Source organism: Ursus arctos, unplaced genomic scaffold, assembly GCF_023065955.2.
Source record: "Ursus arctos isolate Adak ecotype North America unplaced genomic scaffold, UrsArc2.0 scaffold_2, whole genome shotgun sequence".
Taxonomy (NCBI): Eukaryota; Metazoa; Chordata; class Mammalia; order Carnivora; family Ursidae; genus Ursus; species Ursus arctos.
The window spans coordinates 77,677,963-77,700,177 of record NW_026622874.1 but is presented as its reverse complement, the minus strand read 5'-3'; the positions used below and the strand labels follow the sequence as shown (position 1 = coordinate 77,700,177).

At 49.9% G+C, this 22,215-nt stretch overlaps 1 protein-coding gene across 4 annotated transcripts in view; it reads left to right on the top strand.

Moving 5' to 3' along the window:
• The window catches only part of MYH11 (myosin heavy chain 11), a 113,599-nt gene that overhangs the window by 39,584 nt on the left and 51,800 nt on the right, over positions 1-22,215 (top strand). For 3 of the 4 annotated variants that reach the window (XM_026520263.4, XM_026520265.4, XM_048224812.2), the window contains exons 4-6: positions 8,269-8,296; positions 19,423-19,525; positions 21,051-21,071. In XM_026520263.4, coding sequence (XP_026376048.1) covers positions 8,269-8,296; positions 19,423-19,525; positions 21,051-21,071 — 152 coding nt within the window. The remainder of the gene's footprint in view (positions 1-8,268; positions 8,297-19,422; positions 19,526-21,050; positions 21,072-22,215) is intronic. The other variant, XM_026520264.4, reaches the window with a different exon arrangement.

The window sequence follows — 22,215 nt, the reverse complement described above, 5'->3', positions numbered from 1 at the left end:
TTTGAGAGAGAGAGAGAGCACACGCACAAACCGGGGGAGGGGTAGAGGGAGAGAGAAACTGTAGCAGACTCCTTGCTGAGCTCAGAGCCCGATGTGGGGCTTGATCTCAAGACCCTGAGATTATGACCTGGGCCGAAACAAAGAGTCAGACACTTAACCAACTATCCCACCCAGGTGCCCCAGTTTTATAACTTCTGAAAAACAAATAGATCTGTGTGAACTTTAAAGAGTCAGATCTCTTGATTCACAGGTACCTGGTGGCTCAGTTGGTTAAGTGTCTGACTTCAGCTCAGGTCATGATCCCAGGGTCCTGGGATTGAGTCCCTGCTCGACAGGGAGTCTGCTTCTCCCTCTGCCCCTCCCCCGTGCTTGTGCTCTCATGCTCTCTCTCTCGCAAATAAATAAATAAAATCTTGAAAAAAAGAAAAAGGAGTCATATCTCTTGTTTTAGAGATGGTGTAAAATAACCATAGTTTATTTTAAAAAGCTTTATTGTGGTATAATTTATATACTACAAAGTAATCCATTTAAAGTATACAGTTCCCTGGTCACTAGTGAATTTACAGGGGAATGCAGTCATCAGCACAATCTTTTTTTTTTTTTTTTTGACAGAGATAGAGACAGCCAGCGAGAGAGGGAACACAAGCAGGGGGAGTGGGAGAGGAAGAAGCAGGCTCATAGTGGAGGAGCCTGATGTGGGGCTCGATCCCATAATGCCGGGACCACGCCCTGAGCCGAAGGCAGATGCTTAACCGCTGTGCCACCCAGGCACCCCAGCACAATCTAATTTTACATTTCTCTCACCCCCCTGCCCAAAATTGTATGTCTGTTAGTGGTCACTTTCCCGTCCTACCTCCAGTTCCAGGCGACTGCTCATCTACTTTCTGTCTTTCTAGATTTGCCTGTTCTGGACACTTCCTATCAATAGAATGAATGCTACAATACACAGTCCTTCGTGACTGGCTTCTTTCCCTGAGCATCATGGCCTCAAGGTTCATCCATCTCGTAGCAGGTGTCAGGGCTACATTTCCTCTTTGTGGCTGAGTAATATTCCATTGTAAGCTCTACCACATTTTGTTTATCCACATAGCATTTGATGGATTTTTTATTGTTTCTACTGTTTGGCTATTGTAGATAATGAAAAGTAACATAATTTTTACTAAGATGGAAAAAGAATTTTTCCATCCATCCATAGAGTCCTATCATGGATAAATGATCCATTATTTTCCCAGATAATCTGTACCCTTCCCCACTAAAAAGTCTTGAGGTCAAACAATGATCACAGTGAGATTAGGTGCTACAATGGAGGGAACCTTTGGACTATCAGAGCTAGCGCCACCAGGAGGCCATGTGGTGCCTTTATAGAAGTAGAAGAAGGCACCTCTTTCTCAAGGCATTTTTCCTCCATCTGCTGGAAGGTTGTCTTAATAAATGTACAAATCTATAATGACCAGTGTGAATGGTTCCCCCTAGAGTTATGCAGTGTACAACTTGTACCACTGTCCATGGCAGCCCCAGAGGGGGCATGTGGTAGAAAGGCCTCCAGTTTAGCTCTAGGGAGGTATAGAGTCAGAGAAAATCATAGAAGAAGTGACTCTCAAGATGCCATTTCAAGAATGGATTGGGGTGGGGTACCTGGGTAGCTCAGTAGGTTGAGTGTCCGACTCTTGGTTTCGGCTCAGGTCCTGATCTCAGGGTCATGAGATCAAGCCCTGTGTCCGGCTCGACGCTCAGTGAGGAGTCTGCTTGAGATTCTCTCCCTCTCCCTCTGCCCTCCCCTGCCCCCACTCATGCTTGCTCTCTCTCTCTAAAATAAATAAATGAATCTTAAAAAAAAAAAAAAAAGAGAACGGATTGGGGTATATACTCCAAAGAATTGAAAACGAGTTCTCAAAAAAAACTTGTACTTGAATGTTCAGAGAAGCACTATTCACAATAGCCAAAAGGTAGAAACAACCCACATACCCATCGATGAATGAATGGATATGCAAAATATGGTATATCCATACAAGGGAATATTACTCAGCTGTGGAAAGGAAGGAAGTTCGGACACATGTCACAACAGGAATGAACTTCAAAAACACCGTGCTAAGTGAAACGAGGCAGACACAGAAGGCACCATATTATACAACTGTATTTATGTGAAGTGTCTAGAAGAGGTAAATCTGTCTCTACAGAAAGCAGATGAATGGTTGGGAGCAGTTACGGGAGTGGGGAGGGAAGAGTGATTTGCTGAACGGGTTGAGGGTTTGGGCTGATAAAAGTGTTCTGGAACTAGATATGCACCAGGTACACCACGCATAGGGCATAACGCTGTGAACGTACTCCATGCCACCGAACTGTTCACTTGTACTTGGTTAATGTTGTGTTAGGTGCGTTTCACCTCGATGGGAAAAAGAAGGAGGAAAATGGGTCAGACAGGAAGAGGGTGCTGTGGGCAGAAGAAGCAGGGAGTGGAAAGCTCGGGGGGACCCTGCTTCCCACAGAGGACTCTGCTCTCTTGTGTCAGACCCAGGTTCGGGCTCAGGCTCAGGAGGGAGGCAGAATGCCCCAGGAAGTCGCGGGTCAGCATGCGGTGCCCACATCAAGCCCTCCTTCTGCCCGTAGCCTGGCTCTGTCAGCTTCCCACGCTTGGAGGCGGTGTGTTTCCCATGGGAATGTCCCCGGCCAGAGGTCCCTGGCAACCCCCATCGCGGAGCTGCCCTGGCAGCTTCTGAGCCTTCCCCCGGAGCCTGCTGCCCCTCCTGGAGACCTGGGGGAAAGGCCCCAGGACGAGCGTCTGACCTTATAAATCTGCTGTGCTCTGGGCCAGGCTTCCCAAGGCTGCTGGGAAAGCCTGTCTGTCTCCCTGGAGCAGATGGATCAATATAGCCTGTCCGTCTGTCAGTCAGTCTCAGAATCATTCCTTAAAATAGCAGAGGTTGTCTGGGCCAGCCTCCCAGGGGATGTCTCTTTGCCTGGTTCTGATCGCAGGGTGCTGGTTCGTCTACCCCTCATCGCTTCCTGAATCAGTTTTTCATGGGTTTCTTACTTGGCTCTGTTCCTGAGCAGGTCTCTCCTTTGGGTGGAAGTTGGAGGCACAGACATCCGTATTCCCTAATTCCAGAATGAGGAGCCGTGGTTGTGCCAGGACAGGGCACCTCCGTCTGCAGATTTCCCCTCTACGGGAGAGGTGATACTGACTGCTGTCTCTCCCCACCAGGCCCTGTTTTCTTCTATTTTTCTGCCCAAAGTCAAGGCATGGGCAGGGTTGGTTCCTTCTAGAGACTCCAAGGGAAAATCCAGGGCGCACCTGCCTCCTGGCTTCGGTGGGGGGCATGCCATCCTTGGCGATCCTTGGCTTGTAGACCCATCGCTCCAGTCTCTGCCTCCTCCTTCACGCGGCCTTGTCCCTGTGTCTCTAATCTCATCATCCTTTCTCTCAGAAATAAGAACACCGATCATGGATTTGGATGCCACTCTAAGACCAGGATCGTCTCATCTGGAGATCCTTAATTACACCTGTAACACCCTGATTCTAAATAAGGTCACCTTCTGAGTTTCAGAGCAGACAGACCTTCTAGGGAGCCAGCATGCCCTTGGGCGAGTCACCTTCTGTGCTCTATTTTCCTCATCTGTAAAATGGGGGTGATTCTAGTTGCCACCTCCGGGGCCGCCATGGGAACTAAATGGGTCACGCAGCACCGCAGGAGCTCCGCACAGGCCCGAGGCGCTGTGAGCGTTCCGGAAGGGGGAGCCACTGGGGGCATTGTGGGTGGTGGCTGTTTCTCTCTTCCGTGTCCTAAGCTTTGGGGTTACAGTGGTTTCCTCAAGAGCACTAAAGAGTATTCTTCCATCGACCACTTTTTGGTGAGATGAGGGAATGGTTATGCGTGCTCACAGCACAAACGTGAACAGGTTAAAAGCAGATGGAGTGAAAGTCGGTGTCCCTTCTCTTCTGCTTCTCAGCACTTGGACCCTCTCCTCAGGGACAACCACTGTGGGCTGTGTCAAGAGTGGTGGCTTCCCCATATAGCCAATGCATATACAAGTATTTGAGGGTGTGTGTTCATATGTGTGTATATGTGTACATGCATGTGTATAGATATCCTGCTAATTTTTTAGGGAGTACATGCAAGTTGGGGGTGGGGTGGAAGGGCAGAGAGGGAGAGAGAGAGAATCCCAAGCAGACTCCCTGCTCAGTGCAGAGCCCGACTCAGGCCTCGATCTCAGGACCCTGAGATCAGGCCCTGAGTTGAAATCACGAGTCAGACCCTTAACCGACTAAGCCACCCAGGCGTCCCTATATCCCTCTTTTTAAAACACAGAAGGCATATCGCTGTGTTTCCTAGCTATTTGTTTTTAGCTTAATGTATCTTCGACATTGTTTTGCATCATTGGGTAAACGTCTTCTTGGTTTTTTTTTACTGGCTGCCTCATGTGTCCTTCCATGTCTGTACCAGAATTTCAAATACTAGAAGTTGTTTGACTAGCTTGTCTTCAGTGGACGGACCAGGTCAATGGTTTGTGTCTGGTCTTTTGCTACTGCCAATGTGGTGGCAGTGACCGACTTAGGTGTCTGTCGTTAGACACAGGTGTGGGTGTTTCTGATGTGGATGCTTCTGGAAGGATATGGAGCAGCCAGGAATCGTAGCAGAAGATGGGGCTGTAGGTAAGGGTCAGTGCAGCTCGTCTAGAAGATGAGACTGTGTGGGGATGGAGTTCTGATGCAGAAGGAGAGCACTCCATCTCTCTCTCTTGTTCCTGGGGCCCTTCCCCTTGGCCTTCAGCTCAGGGGTCAGACTTGCCTGAACGGAGGGTCTCCACACTCCCTGAACGCGGCCCCTGCAGGCAGCTGAGGCCCGTCCTACCACCTCAAGGTGGAAAAAGTGAGAGCAAGAAAGAGGAATTAAATAGTCTTTTGGTACTTCTGCCTTTTGGTGTGAGGATTTGGCTCAACCAGGTCACCAGAATGTCCATCTGTAATCCGAGAGAAGAAAAGGAGAATTGATTGGAGGTGACACAGGGTCCATGGAACTTGCCCAATCATCTCATTCATCTTGCCTTGCAGTGGGCCGCATTTTCTTTATGTGATAGAACTCCCCCGTCCAGACGTGGTCATTACTATCCTCTCTATTCCCCAGTAACACACAGGAATGGCCTCCTCCAGTCCCATCCATCTGTCCCTCCATCCGTCCATCCATCCATCCATGTATCCATCCATCCATCCATGTATCCATCCATCCATCCATCCATCCATGTAACAAATAGAGTTGAGCACCTACTATTTGCCAGGTACTGGAGATAAAAAAATTTTTTTAAAGATTTTATTTATTTATTTGACAGAGATAGAGACAGCAGCTAGAGAGGGAACACAAGCAGGGGGAGTGGGAGAGGAAGAAGCAGGCTCATGGCGGAGGAGCCTGATGTGGGGCTCGATCCCATAACACCGGGATCATGCCCTGAGCTGAAGGCAGATGCTTAACGACTGCACCACCCAGGTGCCCCATGGAGATAAAATGTTAAACAAAACATATAAGCTCCCACTTCCCCAGTAAAGCTTGCTTTCTAGTAGTATAGGGAGACAGACAATGTGGGCTCAAAGTGATGGTTCTTAGACTGGGTACGGCAGAGATGGTGACACAGATGTGTGGATTTGAGATCCCATTCTTAGGAAGTAGATCCTTCTATCCCAGAGGCCAATCCATGCCCCGGGGGAAGGAGGAAGTGTCATCTCTGAGGCTGAGGGACCAGGTAGGGGCCAGGAACAAGAGAAGGGAGCAGTCTGAACAAAGGCAGGAGTATGCTCAGGGGGGTCACTGGGGCATCAGAGTGAAGGACACGGGGTGCCAAGGCTGGGGAGGTGGGCCAGGCCAGTCATGGGAGGCCTTGGGTGCCATGCTGAGGAGTGTGGGCCTTATCTCAGGGCACTGGCCTTTTTTTAATTTTTATTTTTATTTTTTTTTTATTTTTATTTTTATTTTTTAAAGATTTTATTTATTTATTCAACAGAGATAGAGACAGCCAGCGAGAGAGGGAACACAAGCAGGGGGAGTGGGAGAGGAAGAAGCAGGCTCATAGCAGAAGAGCCTGATGTGGGGCTCGATCCCAGATCGCCGGGATCACGCCCTGAGCCGAAGGCAGACGCTTAACCGCTGTGCCACCCAGGCGCCCCTGGCCTTTTTTTTAAAATAAAGATTTTATTCATTCATTAGAGAGCACATAAGCAGGGGCAGAGGGAGAAGCAGACTCCCTGGCTGAGCAGGGAACCCGACACGGGGCTTGATCCTAGGACCCTGAGATCATGATCTGAGCTGAAGGCAGACGCTCAACCATCTGAGCCACCCAGGCGCCCCAGGGCACTGGCTTTTTAAAGACAGCTCTATTGGGCACCTGGGTGCTGCAGTCAGTTGAGCATCTGACTCTTGGTTTCTGCTCAGGTTGTGACCTCAGGGTCCTGAGATCGAGCCCCGCGTCGGGCTCTGCATTCAGCGTGGAGTCTGCTTGAGATTCTCTCTCCCTTTCCCTCTGTCCCTCCTGCTCCTGCTCTCTCTCTCTTTAAAATAAACAAATCTTAAAAAAATAAAATAAAGATGGCTTTCTTGAGATAAAATTTGAGTACCAAAAATTCACCCATTTTACAAGTAAACTTCAAAGATCTTTAGTAAACGGATAGACTTATGTCCGCATCACTATAATCCCATTTCAGAACCCCAGACGCCTATTTGCAGCCCCCCGACCCCCAGCCCCGGCGACCACTCATCTGCTTTCTGACTTCACGGATTTGCCTGCCCTGCATGTCTTGTGTAAATGCGGTCCTAGAATATGCGGCCTTCTGTGTCTGACTTCCTTTACTCAGCACAGTGTTTTTGAGGGTCATCCGTGTCACAGCCTGTGTCACTAGGACATCATTGTCTTTACGGCCATGGTATGAATCCAGCACGTACTGTTTATCTGCTCCCCAGGTGAGGGGTACTTGGGCCGTTTGCACTTTTTAGCTATGACGATAACACTGCTGTGAACGTTCATGGGCCAGTCTTGCGGGGACACATGCTTTCAGTCCTCTTGGGTCTTTTCCCAGGACTGGAGTGCTGGTCCGATGGTAGATTAATGTTGGACTTCTAAAGAAACTTCCAGAGTGAGAGAGTGTTAAGTTGCAGAGTGACTGGCAGCTCGGCGTGTCAGGAAGATCACTCTGAGAAGGGGTTGGAGGAGGACAGGACAAGATCTGGGGAGATCTTTGGAGAGGTGTAGATGAGAGGCCTGAGCACCAGGACAGCGAGGATGGAGGCAGGGAATGGATTTCAGAAACTCTGGTCACTTTAGCATTGCTCATCAGCAGATACGATGCTCTGATTTCTTGGTTATGGTTAATTCGTCAATGATTGAGGGTGTTGGTAACTCTCCCCACATCCCTGTAGGGCAGGGAATGGGTTCCAGACTCTGGCTCTACCCTCTGAGGCCACTTTAAGAGTAGAAGGTGATCAGTAATGTCTGCTTAATCACATTTAATCTCATGATGCCCTGTGTTCCCCAGCAGGGTTCTATGATCGTCAGCAACAGAGACCGACACAGCATTTTATCTAGGAAAGGAATGTATGCAGGATTGCCAGGGAGCTCACCGATGGGGTGGGAAGACTGGAGAGCCACCCTCAGAAATGGCAGGAATGGGCTTCTTGGGATCTGGGTGCAGGAAGTGAGGGCCCTAAGGCTCTGTCCACCCACGGTGCTTCCCCACCAAGACTGAATATGGTAGCAGGGGTGCGGCCAGAGGCATGTCTCCCAGAGGAACACAGGATGATGCTCTTCCCAGAAGAGGACATGCTAGGTTTTCAAACCCAAACTGTCCACTACCCTATATTCCAGGTGCAGGAACTGAGGCTCAGAGGGGTTAAGACCATTCACCCAAGGCCACAGAGCTGAGAAGTGGCTGAGTGGGACCCCAGTCTGTTCTGTCTGGCAGAGTGGGCTCCTGGGACCCCCCCCCCCCAAAGAGCTGGAGGGGCTGGAATGCCCACTGCCTTCTGAACTCATCAGGTGCCAGCATCTTCCTAGGGCTGCCTCCAGGACTTGGGGGAAGGGAGGAGTACCTACAGGAGCCCTGCTGTCCTCTCGGCTTTGCTCTTGTCCCCTGCATCCTGGGCAATGAGCCCAGTTGGCCCCTCGCCACCTTTGATGGGGCCAGTGTGCAGGAGCTTAGGGTGGGGGGCGGTGCTGGGGAGCAGACATCTCCAGACCCTCAGCTCTGAGCTAATACTAATTCATAGCCTTTTTTCTTTCTGTTCTCAGATCGAGAGGACCAGTCCATTCTGTGCACGTAAGTAGAGCTGTTTTTTCCTGTTTGTCTACAGTCGAGATCCAGCCTACTAAAGAGAGTGGTCCTTGAGGGCAGAACTCTTTGTTGACCTTTCCAGGCGTCTCGCTCGTATCTGGCATGGAGGAGATGCGCGCTTAGCATTTGCTGAACGGAAGTCCTCGTGCTGAGGCAGGCACACCCGAAGTGTTGGTGATCCCTGGTGCCATCTTGTTCTGTACCACCTGCCTTTCTAAAATGACCATTTATTGAGCACTTACTGCATGCTGGGCCCTGAACTCTTCACAGAATTGCATAACAGCTCTGTGTAGGTGGAGGACATCTCTGTTAGTGCGGAAATCTTGGCTCGTGTTAAGTTACTGCCCTAACACGTCACAGTGAGCGAGCACATTTGCGCCGTACTTAGTGGTTGGTGTCAGTGTCTTTGAAGACCTGAATACTAGTCAGAAGACGTTAACTCAATTTAGAATCATTCAGAGACTCTTCAATACTCAGAAAAAATCCCTCCTGTCGTGGGCAGAATAATGGGCCCCCTAGTGATCTCTGCATCCTGATTTCTGGAAGCTGTGAGTACGGCAGGTCACGTGGCCTGGGGGCGTGAAGGCTGCAGATGCTATTCAGTTTCCTAATCAGCAGACCTCAAACTAGGGAGATTATCGAGATCATCCAGACGGCCCAGTGTCGTCACAAGGTTCTTAAAAGTGGAAGTGGGAGCAGAACAGAGGGTCAGAGGGAGATGCAGTGTGAGAACTTGACCCGAGATTACTGGCTTTGATGAGGGAGGATGCCAGGGATGAGAACAGCCTCTAGAAGCTGGAAGAGCCAAGGAACTGGACTCTCTCCTAGAGTTCCCCGAAAGGAATACAGCCCTGCTGACACCTTGGTTTTAGCCCAGTGAGACCCATGTTGGACGCCTGACTTCTGGAACTGTGAGCTCATGGGTGCTGAGTTTGTAGAAACTCGTTTCAGGAGCAACGAGAAACTCATACCCTTCCCTCCCATCCTAACCCCTACACCACCCCCACCATCACTCCTTACTCAGATTTAATGGACCAGGCCTCCTGGTGGGTATAAGGCACCCTGGAGTGAGCCAAAAATAAACAGGACCCCTCTTCTCAAGACGGAAGACAGCACTGGGACAGTAATCACATTCTCGTCTTTTAGACTACTTGAATTTACTGCTTGGCCCTGTGAAGGTGTTATCTTTAAGGTGTTGCCTTGAACCACATACACATTTTTTTAAATCACTCAAGTAAATGTGTAATTACAAACTATGAAAATTACAAAGAATGAAACATGTAAGGAACTAGGAGAATGCACACATAGAAAGTGTTCTGATTGGGAAAACAAAAAAGGCCTCTCCAATGAAGTCATGTTTTTGGCAGAAATAGCAAAGAAAAAGGGCGAAGAGGTTCCAGCATGTGCAAAGGCCCTGGGGTCAGATAGAGTATGTTGTAATTAAGAAATTAAGAGGTCAGTTTGGCTAGAGTGTGTCCGCCAGAAGAAGACCCCCGTCTGGGAAGAGCCTTTCCAGGACCCAGGCTGGTGGCTTTTGTATTTAGCACATTGGTTTAGAGAAAAATATTTGCAGCCTGCCCATGCTGGCTCAACCCCTTGTAAGGCATGATCTTAAACTTTGTGACAAGGAGCCATCCCCTGGAAGAACTTGGGAGAAGAGTGTCAGGTGGGAAGCAGCAAGAGCAAATGTCCTGAGGTAGGGACCGTTTGCTTTTCGGGGAAAAGAGAAGGTTGGAAGCGCTGGTGCACAGTGGGGAAGGGGATGGGTAGGAAGATGTGGTCAGGGAGCCGACCGGCAGGACCTTGCAGACTGGGATGAAGGCGTAGAAAAGAGGTATATGAGATCTTTCTGACCGTTCAAGGAAGTTGGAAGGGCGGCCTGGGGACACACACTGGTGCTGTCAGGGTCTGGTCATGAGTCACCTGGATTTGCATGTCCCACTTGGGTTGCTCAGACTCTGGTCTCAGGCCATTGTCTTCTCCAGCTGCCTCCTGCCACCCTTCCCTGGGGCCCACATTGACTCTTGTAAAACTATAGGGTTTCCAAGGGGATTCCACTGGGCACCTCACCTATGGCCTGGCCAGAGTTTCCTCCCAAGCAGGCCTCCTACTTTGACCCCACCTCCCCTTATCCCTTCTGCTCTGTTTTTGAAGAAGAAACACTCCCTGATAAAAGCCTACAGGACTTTTTAAGGTGTTTTTGGTAATACAGTGCAATATCGAGGGGACACAGATATCTCAACAGGGCAGCGCTTGTGGTTCGGAGGTGGGGTCTTGGAGGCACAGGGCGAGGTCTGCTTTCCTGCCTCGCTGCATGCCAGCAGTTTGTTCTTGCACAAGCTGGGTAAGTCTGCAAACCTCATTTTTGGCATCCGTAGAATGGGGATATCCGTTGGGAGGGTTGAAGGGGCAATGCTGGGGGAGAACGGAGCATGGGTCCTGGCACGCAGCCGGTGCCGCATCATTGTTGGCTGGTTGACAGATGGTGGCGTTTTGCTGGAGTTTTGTTGAGCCTTGCGGCTGGAGGCACCGTGGTGTTCAAGAGCAAAGCCCAGGCTTAGGAATCAGAATCCTGGCCGCAATAGAACCTCCCCTTCCCCTGATCCAAGGATCCCTGAGTTAGACCTCTGTGATTTCAGGCCAGGAGGAGCAAGCTGTGACCCATAGGCCAAATCCGGCCCTCTGTCTGTTTTTATAAATAAAGTTTTATTGGCACACAGCCACACCCATTCATTCCTGTGTGGCTTGTGGCTCTGTTTGCGCTACTATGGCTGAGTTGAGTAGGTGCAACAAATCATTTGTGCGCCTTAAGGGGCCCTTAACAGAAAAAGTTTGCTGACTCCCCAGCTTTAGGCAAATCAACAAACTTCTCTCCACTTCCTTTTATTCTTTTTTTTCCCTTCTACCACAAAGACAAAATAAATAATTTTTAAATTAAATTGAAATGTAAAATGCACATGAACACATACATTTAATTTTTTTGTTACTGTAAGAGTAAAGCAGATAAATACCTAGAGGTGAGCAGTAGGAAGAAGTTCGCCCACAGCCCACTACCAAGCTTGACCCCAGTAAACCTTGGTGGAGCTCCTTCTCTCTCTCTTTTTTTTTTGCTAGTCAGTTTTAAACATAAACACGAACTCAATTGTGTGCATACATCTTTATCTCGTGCTTTTTTCCGCTTGACATTCCACTGACGTCACATTTCCGTGTTATTTACAAATATCCCTTTTGGAGGACCACTAACCCTCCGTGGAATTAGTGAAACACTTGACCAGACCCCAGGTATGAAGCTCTTAGGTCATTTTAAATTTTATCCTCAGGGCGCCTGGGTGACTCAGTCGATTAAGCATCTGCCTTCGGCTCAGGTCATGATCCTGGGGTCCTGGGATCGAACCCCATGTAGGGCTCCCTGCTCAGTGGGAAGTCTGTTTCTCCCTCTCCCTCTGCCTGCCACTCTCCCTGCTTGTGCTCTCTCTCTCTTTCAAATAAATAAATAAAATCTTAAAAAAAAATAAATTTTATTCCCAAGCAAATATATGATGACGTCCAACTTTGTGGGCAGAACTTCTGGGATTCCTCAGCTTCTGTCTTTGAGGATGGAAGTAGGATCCCAGACAGAAGTAGGGTCACAGAAGCATAGGTTGTGTCTGGTCTAAGTCTTCTGATTCCGGAGACTGGTGGAATCCAGAAATAACTCATGTTTCCCCAACCTCATTTGCCTGGCACTGTGGTTACAATTTTGGCTGTACGTGCACATTATTGTTAAATTATTATTATTCTTTAAGTGGAATCACTTTAAAAAATAGAATACTTTTGAAATGATTTTAGATTTACGAAAAAGTTGCCAAGATAGTGTAGAGAGTTCCCATATCCCACCTGCCAAGTCTCCGTTTCTCCTGATAGTGACACGTGACGTCACCACATTTGTCACACTAAGACAACAACATTGGTACGTCACTATCAAACTAGAGACCTTAGCTTTCACAGTTTTTCCACTAATGTCTTTCTGTTCCATGATCCCATCCAGAATAACATCTTGTCATCATGTCTCCCTAGGCTCCCCTTGGCTGTGACAGTTTCTCAGACGTTCCTTGTTTTTCATGACCCCTGACAGCTTTTTTTTTTTAAGATTTTATTTATTTGACAGAGAGACAGAACACGAGCACGGGGAGGGGCAGCGGGAGAGGGAGAAGCAGACTCCCCGCTGAGCAGGGAGTCCCATGTGGGACTCGATCCCAGGACCTCGGGATCATGACCTGGGCCGAAAACAGACGCTTAGCCGACTGAGCCACCCAGGCGCCCCTGACCCTGACAGTTTTGAGGACTGACCAGGATTTAGCAGATCATCCTTCCATTTGGGTTTGTCTGATATGGTTCTCGGTTGTCAGACTGGGGTTATGGGTTTGGGGGAGAATGACGTGGAGGTGAGGTGCCTTCTACATCCCACTGTATCAGGCGGTACGTCAACCCACGTGACATCCACATGACACGAACGTGACCTGTCCCTGGTGATGTTAAGCTTCATCACCTGCTTCGCATTCTGTCTGCTGGGTGTAGCCCTCATGTCTGAGCCAGTTCTGGCTTCCCTGGTCAGGTAATTTGGGGGACCGTGACTGCTTAAAACCATCCCAGGTACCCCCGGAGGGTGGGTCCTGCTAGACCTCTGTGGCTGCACCTCGGTTGCTGAGCGATGGTTCGGGGGTCTGACGGCCTGGCTTCACCCCGGAGACTCCTGACTCAGTGGCCTGGGGCGGAGCTGGGGAAAGCCGGGTTTTTATCTAGCCTGTCGGGCGCCTGGAAAGCAGGTGGGCCAGCCAGCAAGCCGGCAGGGATGGCAACACTCGTCGCAGGCATCTTTCCAGGGGACGCTGAAGGCACGGCTGATTCTGAACTGTCTACACCCACATTTGGCTTTCGGGGGGGGAGAGAGGGTGGTGTGGCTCTGGGGAGCCCCTGCTAACAGAGGAAGGGGCTCACGTGCCTCCCCTCTGCGGCCCATCTGGGAGCTCAGAAGGGGTGGGAAACATGAGCTGGGGGTCCTGGAGATCGTGGTGCACAATTTGCAGGGAGCATGTCGGATTCATCCCCCAGACGGCTGACCGCTGGGTGCAGGCCTTGTGCAGAAACACATCTGGGGTTACCTGGCACATGCCGGCGTTGGAGAGAGGGCCCCTGGGCTCAGCTCATGGGGAGCCTAGGCTAGGCTGGGAGTGCGCCCACCCTGGCACGGGGGTCCTCAGACTGTTAGCCAACTCTGCTGGCTGATGAAGTAAAGTGATGGGGGCTCTGGGGTCCCTTCGGCCCCTAAGTGATGCTCTGACAACACTTGGCTGCCCCAACCAAGGCAGCATGGGGTCATTTTGGCTCCAGAACAGTCCAGATTCTCATTTTAGGGGCAGTCAGTGAAGTAGAACAGAAGGGAGCCCAGGACTCAGCTCTGCCGTATTCTCACAGAAAGCCACCTACCCTGTCTGAGCCTCAGTTTCCTTGCCTGTAAAATGGACAGCTGCACCCTCCTCACAGGGCAGTTGTGAGGAACATGTGAGTTAATTCATGGAAAGCACTGAGCACAGTGCCTGATGATGTCATTTAACACTCAGTGAACATAATTGTTCATTGTTAGTTATTTTTGAAAGTCCAACTTCGCCCGCAGCCATGCTAAGCAAAAGCAAGGAGAAATGTATGGGGTGACAGACAATAAATCATATTCATGGTAAGCTATGTCCATGATTATCTTATCTTAATGCCTTTTTAGGCCTGGCTGGTAGATTTACAGCAAGCTGCTTACAGACATTCATTGTATCCCCAGATCAGGATTTACAAATGCTAATGCCTCGGAGAGGCTGGCAGGTAACAGAAAGGGGTGGATTAGGTCAGGGGTCACATTAGGGAGTGGTGGGGACTGTGGCAAACTGGAAAGCTCACACCCATTCGAGGGGCAGCTGCAATCCTGCCCCAGAGAACTTATGCCATGGGAGAATGCTGATACACCGTTCCCAGAACTAGTTGGGTTTTTTTTCCTCCCCAGGAGGATCCAGAACTCTGGGTTTTAGAAAACACAGTGGTTGCATTCTGCATGTGCTGGTCCTTGCTCTTTCCACTCAGCAGGGGATCTTGGAGTGCGTTCTGTCTGATCATGCAGAAACCAGCCTCCCTCCTTGAGAGGCTCAGAAAGGCTGTGTTTTATTTAACTACCCTCTGTGGATGGTAGCTGTGATTGTTTCCAGACTTTAAAAATATGCGTTAGTATATATAAAGATATATATACAATCGATCCTTATTATTTCTTGATTCCATATTTGCAAATTCACCTACTTGCTAAAATGTATTTGTAACCCCCAACCAGGATGCTCAGAACCAGGAATGCTGATGACACGTGCATTCCCAGCCGAGGGGACCCTGCCTTTGTGTTTCAGCTCACGACTGGGTCCTTTACCTGCTAGATTTAGCACCGCACTGTGTTTTTATGGCTTTTCGTTAGTGATTTCGCTGTTAATACTGCACCCCAAGCATCAGGCTACCACCTGCATCTTGCAGGGCTCCGCTCCCCCTCTGGCTACCCACCGACAGCCGCCCCCTGACTCAGTTCCCCGTCATGCCACCTCGATACAGCCGTAGCAGACCCTTCGACAACCTTGATTACTTACTCATTTCCTTGGCTTGTGTCTGTCTCCCTCTCCTGGAATGTAAGCTCAGTGAGGGTGGGACAGTGTCCTCGTCCTCTAGCACACTGCCCTGTACATGGCCGGCACCCAGTGACAGGGCATTGGCTGTAGCCATTCAACTTTTATTTGCAAATATGTCCATTTGCCCCCAAACCATCATCTGCTTAGCTCTCCTTATTAAATTTCATTGGGGCCATTGTCAAAATCAGCCAAAGTGACTTGAGGACCAACATGTTGATAGCAGGGTATGAGCTTTTAAAAATAATCAGGGGTCCAGGTAAGCCCAGCTGGGACTCATAATTTGCTGCAGATGATTCTGCCATCAGGAACCTGGGAAGTGAGTGAATGCAATGTTCCGAGCTGAGTCCTGTGGTCTAGCACGTAGTTCATACAGTGTGAACAAACAGGGGCCTAGGTGAGGCATGGAGAGGCCCTGGGCTGAGAGAGAGCTGGGTGTTCAAGGAGTAACCTGTATGTGACGAGGGGCTGGATTAAAAGGGAAGGGGGTGGTGGGGCAGGAGATCAGAGGGAGGTGGGGGGGGTCTTCCAGGCCCCGGGGAGGATTTTGAACTTTAATCTAAAATGGACAGGAAGGGCACCTGGGTGGCACAGTGGTTGGGCATCTGCCTTCGGCTCAGGGCGTGATCCCAGTGCGCTGGGATCGAGCCCCACATCAAGCTCCTCCGCTATGAGCCTGCTTCTTCCTCTCCCACTCCCCCTGCTTGTGTTCCGTCTCTCGCTAGCTGTCTCTATCTCTGTGAAATAAATAAATAAAAATGTTTAAAAAAATAAAATAAAATAAAATGGACAGGAAAGCGTGGAGAGACCACAGCCAGGGGTCGGCAAACTCTGACCAGTGGGCCAAATGTGGCTCTTTGCTGTTTTTTGTAAATAAAGTTTTATTGGCACGCGGCCGTGCTTGTTTTCCTGCTACAATGGCAGAGCTGAGTAGTTGGGACAGAGAACACATGACCCGCAAAGCCTAAAGTATTTACTGTCTGGCTCTTTACAGGAATGGTTTCCGGATTCCTGGCTTGTACAGTGGAAAAATGGGATAGCATTTATGTTTTAATAGTAGTATGAATGTTGAAGATACTGATATGAACAGAATATAAACATTATATAAGCATTATAAGTATTAATGCAAACATTAGGGAAGAAATGGTTGTAAGTAATGATAGCTCACCTTTTGGTACACCTGCCATTGTTCTAAATATTTTTATACATGTTCACTTATTTAATCCTTGTAACAATCATGCAAGTGCGTTTATTGTACCTAGCTTGTAGATAAGGAAACCAAGGCATGGGAGTAGTTAAATGACCTGCCCAAGGTCACACAGGTCACGGACAGAGCAGGGATTTGAACTCAGACAGTCTCGTCTTGGGGCCCAATGAGCTATTCCGCTGATCGGTGCTGTAGGGGAAGGAGGCATTGCTCCTGCCTAGAGGGCAGCGTTCAGAACAGAGGCGATGCTTATCTGGGCTTTGCAGGGTGTGTAGGAGTTGGCAGCGCACTTGCTTGAAGACCTCACGCAGGCTACTGGTGCGGGAGTCCCATGAGGACCAGGGACTGAACAGCGCTGAAACCCAGAGCTAATTTGGCTTTGCTGCCAAGGGCAGACCACGGGCTGAAATGGACTTGTAAATGGTGTTAATGGTGTTCAACCCTGGGACCCGGGACCAGCCACATGATGTGTAAAATCATGCAAAATGAAAATGCAGAGCCCTTTATTCAAAAAGTATTAAGAATTTCAGGATGGCAACTTGAGAGCGTGAAGTCAAGCACAGGGCCCTCCCATGAAGCTGGCCCAGCTGGGGTTAAAGCGCCCATTGCGTTTGGGGCAGGACTTGGCAGTGGGGGGAGTACAAGGCCAGGAGGCCTTATATGGTCATGAGGAGGGAACTGGGCACCAAGTTCCCTACAAAATAGGACAGAGGTTTCGGGTGTGCCGATCAGGAAGGCATCTTCACCCCCGGAGTTCAGGGGTCAGAAAAGCAAAGATATTAACGTTTCTAAAGCAGCCCCGAGCACATCAATCTTCAGACACCCGTGGGCCTGGAGCCCTGGAGTTTTCTTTGGCACAACCTCCCAGGACAATTTATTTTTATCAATAAAACTTGGAAACTTTTGAGCCAAGCAGCCCACATGGGGAGAAGCAGATTCCCAGAGTATACGTCCCACTTCCCCTCCCTCCTAAGGTCGAAGGCCAGGGCCACAGTCATGGACGTGCCAATATCTTTGTTGTAAGAGAAGAGGTAGGAGAGGCTGAAAACAAAGGTGGGAAATGAGATTATTGTGGGAAAGGGGACGATCTGGGGATCTGAACACTGTGTGTACTGTCTTAGATCTGGATAGGTTCAGGATCACCTATAAAGGTGGCTTCCCACACTCAGGTATTTTCTCCTTTCTCTTACTCTGGTCAGAACCTGCCCCTTCAGTCTGAGGTGATATATGTCAAGCTTTCTGATGTTAGCCTGATGGAAGTAATTCATACTAAGGTGTAAATGACTGAATGGTTTGGTTCATTGGTTCCTCTAGCCTTAGAAAGAAAGTTCCTGGAGGGGTGGGTCTGTGTTGTGGAATGACTAGGCAGAATATAGTAGAAAGTGTCCTGATTGCATTGGAATCACAGACCTGACTCAGTTCTGACTGTGCCTTTGCCTCACTGTGTGACCTAGGGCAAGTTGCTTACCCACTCTGGGCCAGAGTTCCTCTTTTGTAATAACTGGGAAGTGGTTCATTCTACTTTCAGGATTGGGGGAGAGAAGCTAAAGGAGATAATGCATGTGAAACAATTAGCATGGGGCCTCTCCTCCCCTAAATTCAACTCTCTCCTTAAAATTAAAAAAAATTTTTTTTTTTTTTTGGTTTGGACTCTATTTGCCCCTCAAGAAATAGGGATAATCGACTCCATGGTTCCCCATTCACAAAGTGCCTCTGAGGCTACGAAATGATGTGGCCACTGGGATAAAGGCCATTAGGAAGAGGGAGAGGGCAATGCTAAGCCTGACGTTCCTGGAGATCACACACTTGATGTCCGGACATCGGGGCCCACTGCACTAGGTCCAGAAATTCAGGGCACGTGTTTCTTTTTTAGCCATGAGCAGAGTTGTTAACGGGTGCTTGGCAGGACAAATTAATTTCTTTCTTTCCTAATTAGGAAAAAGAGCAGGGACCGCACTAGGGCTGTGGCACTGATTCAGCATGGAGAACCTTGAGCTGATCTCACGGTAGACACATTCTTTTCCAGACTTCAAAAAAAATCATCTCTTGCATTGCAGGAGATTCACTGAGCTCAGAAAATGAGAGAGTCTAGCAAATAAAGGAAAAACAAAAGAAGAAGATGTGAGGGGAGGATGAGAAGGGAAGAAAGTTTTGGTTGAGGCCCTGTCCTTCCAATTCACCAGGAAGCCCGGCAGTCAGAGTCAGCATCTGGAACCCTCAGATGCAGCAAGCCCACCATGATGATCTTTGGTAGCCAAGAGAGGCAGGTTTCAAGAAGGCCATTTGATTAAAAAAAAAAAAAATCTGCCGTATTGTAGGAGTGCTGTTTTGAAAAGACAGACAATGCTCTGCCGATCTAAATATATCAGTCATTTACACTTGAGCATGAATTACTTCAACCAGGTTTATCCTCTGATATTTGACTCAGATCATTAGCTAGCCACCTTACAATCAGAGTGGGCTTCTCCAGAGGATGAAGGGACTTATATCTGCCCAATGGCGGGTAGGATAATCTGTAAGGGAAGCTTCTAAAACTTTTACCTTAGAGTCTTATACTGTAAGAGGTACCTATTTCCTTCCTGGAAGGTTGCCCTTTGCCTGATCTTTCTTTCTGTCAACTGAGCTAACAATGTCTTAAAAGTAGATGACTTGCAGAGAAACTATTCTGTGTGGTACTATAATGATGGATTCATGTCATGTTATGTGTGTCCAAACCCATAGAAAGTCCAGCACCAAGCGTGAACCCTGGTTTAAACTGTGGACTGTGGGTGATGATATGTCAGCATATGTTCCTCGATGATAACAAATGCACCACTCTGGTGGGGGAGGGGCTGGTCGTGGGGGAGGCTGTACACGTTGAGGGACGGGGGATAGAGGAACTCAGTGTTCTTTCAGCTCACCTTGCTGTGAACCTGAAACTGGCCTAAAAACAATAAAGTATCTTAAACAAAAAGTAGATAACTCCAAATAAACCTAAGTTTGGACCTTGGTAGGAAAAGTCAGTTTTTCTCTTTTACTCTTTTCATCTGAATCCTTTCCTGCGCCGTACACTGAGGTGGCGGCTAGCGTGTGTGGCCCCGTGTAGCTCTGTGCCAGTGGCATGACCTTGGATGAGTCGCTTCCCCTCTGGGAGCCTAACTTGCCCTACCTGGCAAAGGGCCTGGAACTGTAGAAAGAGGGTAGGCTTCTTTCCAGTGGCTCACTGTTCCCGTGTCTTTCAGGGGGGAGTCCGGAGCCGGGAAAACGGAAAACACCAAGAAAGTCATCCAGTACCTGGCCGTGGTGGCCTCCTCCCACAAGGGCAAGAAGGACACGAGCATCACGGTGAGTGCAGCTCTTGTCAGTGGCCGAGCCATAGTGCACGGGTCTCTGGGCTCCACTGGGAGGCCCGGGTCCATGTTTCACGGGCCCCTTGCCCGACAACTCATAGGAGGGGTCTTTTTCCAGCTGGGTGAGCCCTTTCAGTCCGCCTCAGGCGGGATCATCATCCTGAGGGGTCCTGTTTCATGACGTGGGACGGGCCCTCTCCTGCCACAGGGAGGAGTCTTGCTTCAGTCAGGGCTTCCCAATAGTGGTGCCGCTGTCATTTCGGACCAGAGAATTCTGTGGTGGGGCTGCCTTATGCAGTGTAGGATTTTAGCAGCATCCGGGCCTTTCCCGCACAAGATGCTCATAGCAACTCCACTACCCAGCTGTGACAGCCAAACGCGTCTGTAGGACCGCCAGGTGTCCTCTAGGGCACCCTGATTGAGAATCACCCTGTCAGTGGGTCTCTATAAACTCCCTAGAACTGAGACACACCTGTCACTCCTCCATGTGCCCCTCTGACTGGGACCCCAGGGGACGGGAATATCAGTGTCACTCAGCTATGAGCTTTGGTCCAGTGCAGTGACCGAGCATCACCTGTGTGCGGGGTGACATGGGATGGGGCCCAGCTGTGAGTCCGAGCGATGCTGTCCTTCAATTCCCCGGGCTTCCAGACGGTGAGAGATCACTGTCAAATAGTCATATAGATAAACCCACGCTGATGCAGTCTGAGGGCTTGGAAGGAAAAGAAAAGCAAGTTTCTAGACTCATCCCTCCTGGGGTCCATCCCTCTCTTCCTCCTCCTCCGTCTTAGCCCTACCTCATCTGTCCCAGAGGAGGGGACACGCAGTGGGGCTGCTTGAAGGACTTGCCAGCGTCTCTGTCGGAAGGTCTGGGGCTGGGGAGATGGCAGCGTGGAAGCCTGAAGACAGCTCGGGGATCTTGCTGTCTAGACCTCTCAGAGGGCTCCGGAGCCGTCCCAGAGACAGCTTGTCTGGGGCGGGCGGCGCCCGTGGCTCCAACCCTCCTCCCTCCAACGAATGCAGGAAATCCAGCATTTCCACGCTGTCTCTGGCCCGGTGTGTAGGAACACATAATCCTAGGTTAAGTTTACACGGCCGTTAAACGTTGCTTCCCGCTGCCTCTTCTTTCCCTGTAATAGTCAACATAAGACATAATAATACTTAATCGTGACTGATCTCTACCAAGGGCCTAGGATGGGCCGGACACTTCTTTCTCTGCCCCTGCAAGCCCGACTCGGATGGTATCTCATTGATCACGTGTCAAAGAGCCCACCTTGGCCCCCGCAGTGGGAAAAACTTTTGAAATATCTGAGTCCCTGAGAAATTCTTAAAAGGAACGAGCAAAACGGCAAAGGACAGGAATCAAAGGAGAGTCCCCCCCCCTGCCCCGCTGCCCAATTACCTTGGGGAATCCAGGCTGTCTTGGGGGGGGGGATTGCAATCCTAATTCTCCAGCCCCGGACGTGCGCGCGATTGGAATGACACTGACGTTTGTTTTATACTGTGTTGTTCAACCACAGCAAGGCCCAGCTCTTGCCTACGTGAGTAACTGGGAGTGTTTTCCTGGTGTGTACGGGAGGCACGGAGTGTACTTAGAACTGCATGCCCCTGTTGCACCACTGAGTCCCGTCGCTGATGGTAGAAGAGGCGGGGGCCCCGAGTTTTCACAGCCCAAACCGACCAGCTCACCAAAGTACCGTCCGGCTGGGGGGTCCGAGGCCAGCGCATGGTGTGGGGGCCCATGAGCCAGCCCCGGGACCCCCATTGGAATGTTCCAGGTTGTCCTCCAGCCTGGAATGGAATTCCCCAGTTCAGAGTGAATCCCCCCCCCCCCCGCCATTCCCCCCAATGCATCCACCACCGGTACCCCCGACTGGACCGCCCTAGAAACGTCTGTCCCACCTGGTTGAGCGTTTTAGGACACTCTGGCCCTGAAGCTTCCCTGGCTTGATTGACAGTTAATGGCACTGCTGTGGCCTGCCTCCCTCCCTCCTCCCTGCCATCATCCCTACGTTTCTCCCCTGAGCCCTGTCCCCTGCGCACTGGTGTGTCCTCGTGCATGTGTGTGCAGTGCGTGTCTGTCTTTGCATGCCGGTTGCTTGACCCAAGGCTCCGGAAACAGGAGACTTGGAGTTTGCGATGCACTAGCTTTGGTGGCATGGTAAGGCCCCAGCTATGCAACACCCAACGGGGTCCTGCCTGGACCTCCGCAGATGTAAACTCATCTCTAACGCAGAGCTTGGGGGGGTGGGGGCTGGCGTATGGGTCGCATTCTGCAAGAGATCCTCAGAGGTCCTAGCATGTGCTAGGATCACACTCAGTGCATCTTAGTGAGACCCTGGGAGGCCATGTCCATGGGTGGATCAGAAGGAGAATCAGGATTCTTCTTTGGGATCTGCTTCTGTGTGACCCTGGCCAAGTCACTTAACTTCTTTGAGCCCCAGTCTCATCATCCAAACAATGAGTGCTTGGGACCAGATGTCCAGGTTTACAGCTCTCCTGAGAAGGTCTTTTGGTCCCATCAGCTGGAATTCCCATTCTAGAAAGGGAACCTTTTTTGGGGGATATTGGTACCCCAAGTTTGTGTCGACAGAAGTAATCCCTTTAGCCTCCTTCCCACCAGCCAAGGGAAGCCCTTTGCCCTCCTTGCACATTCCCGCAGGTCCCTGTTATGGGGATTCTTCT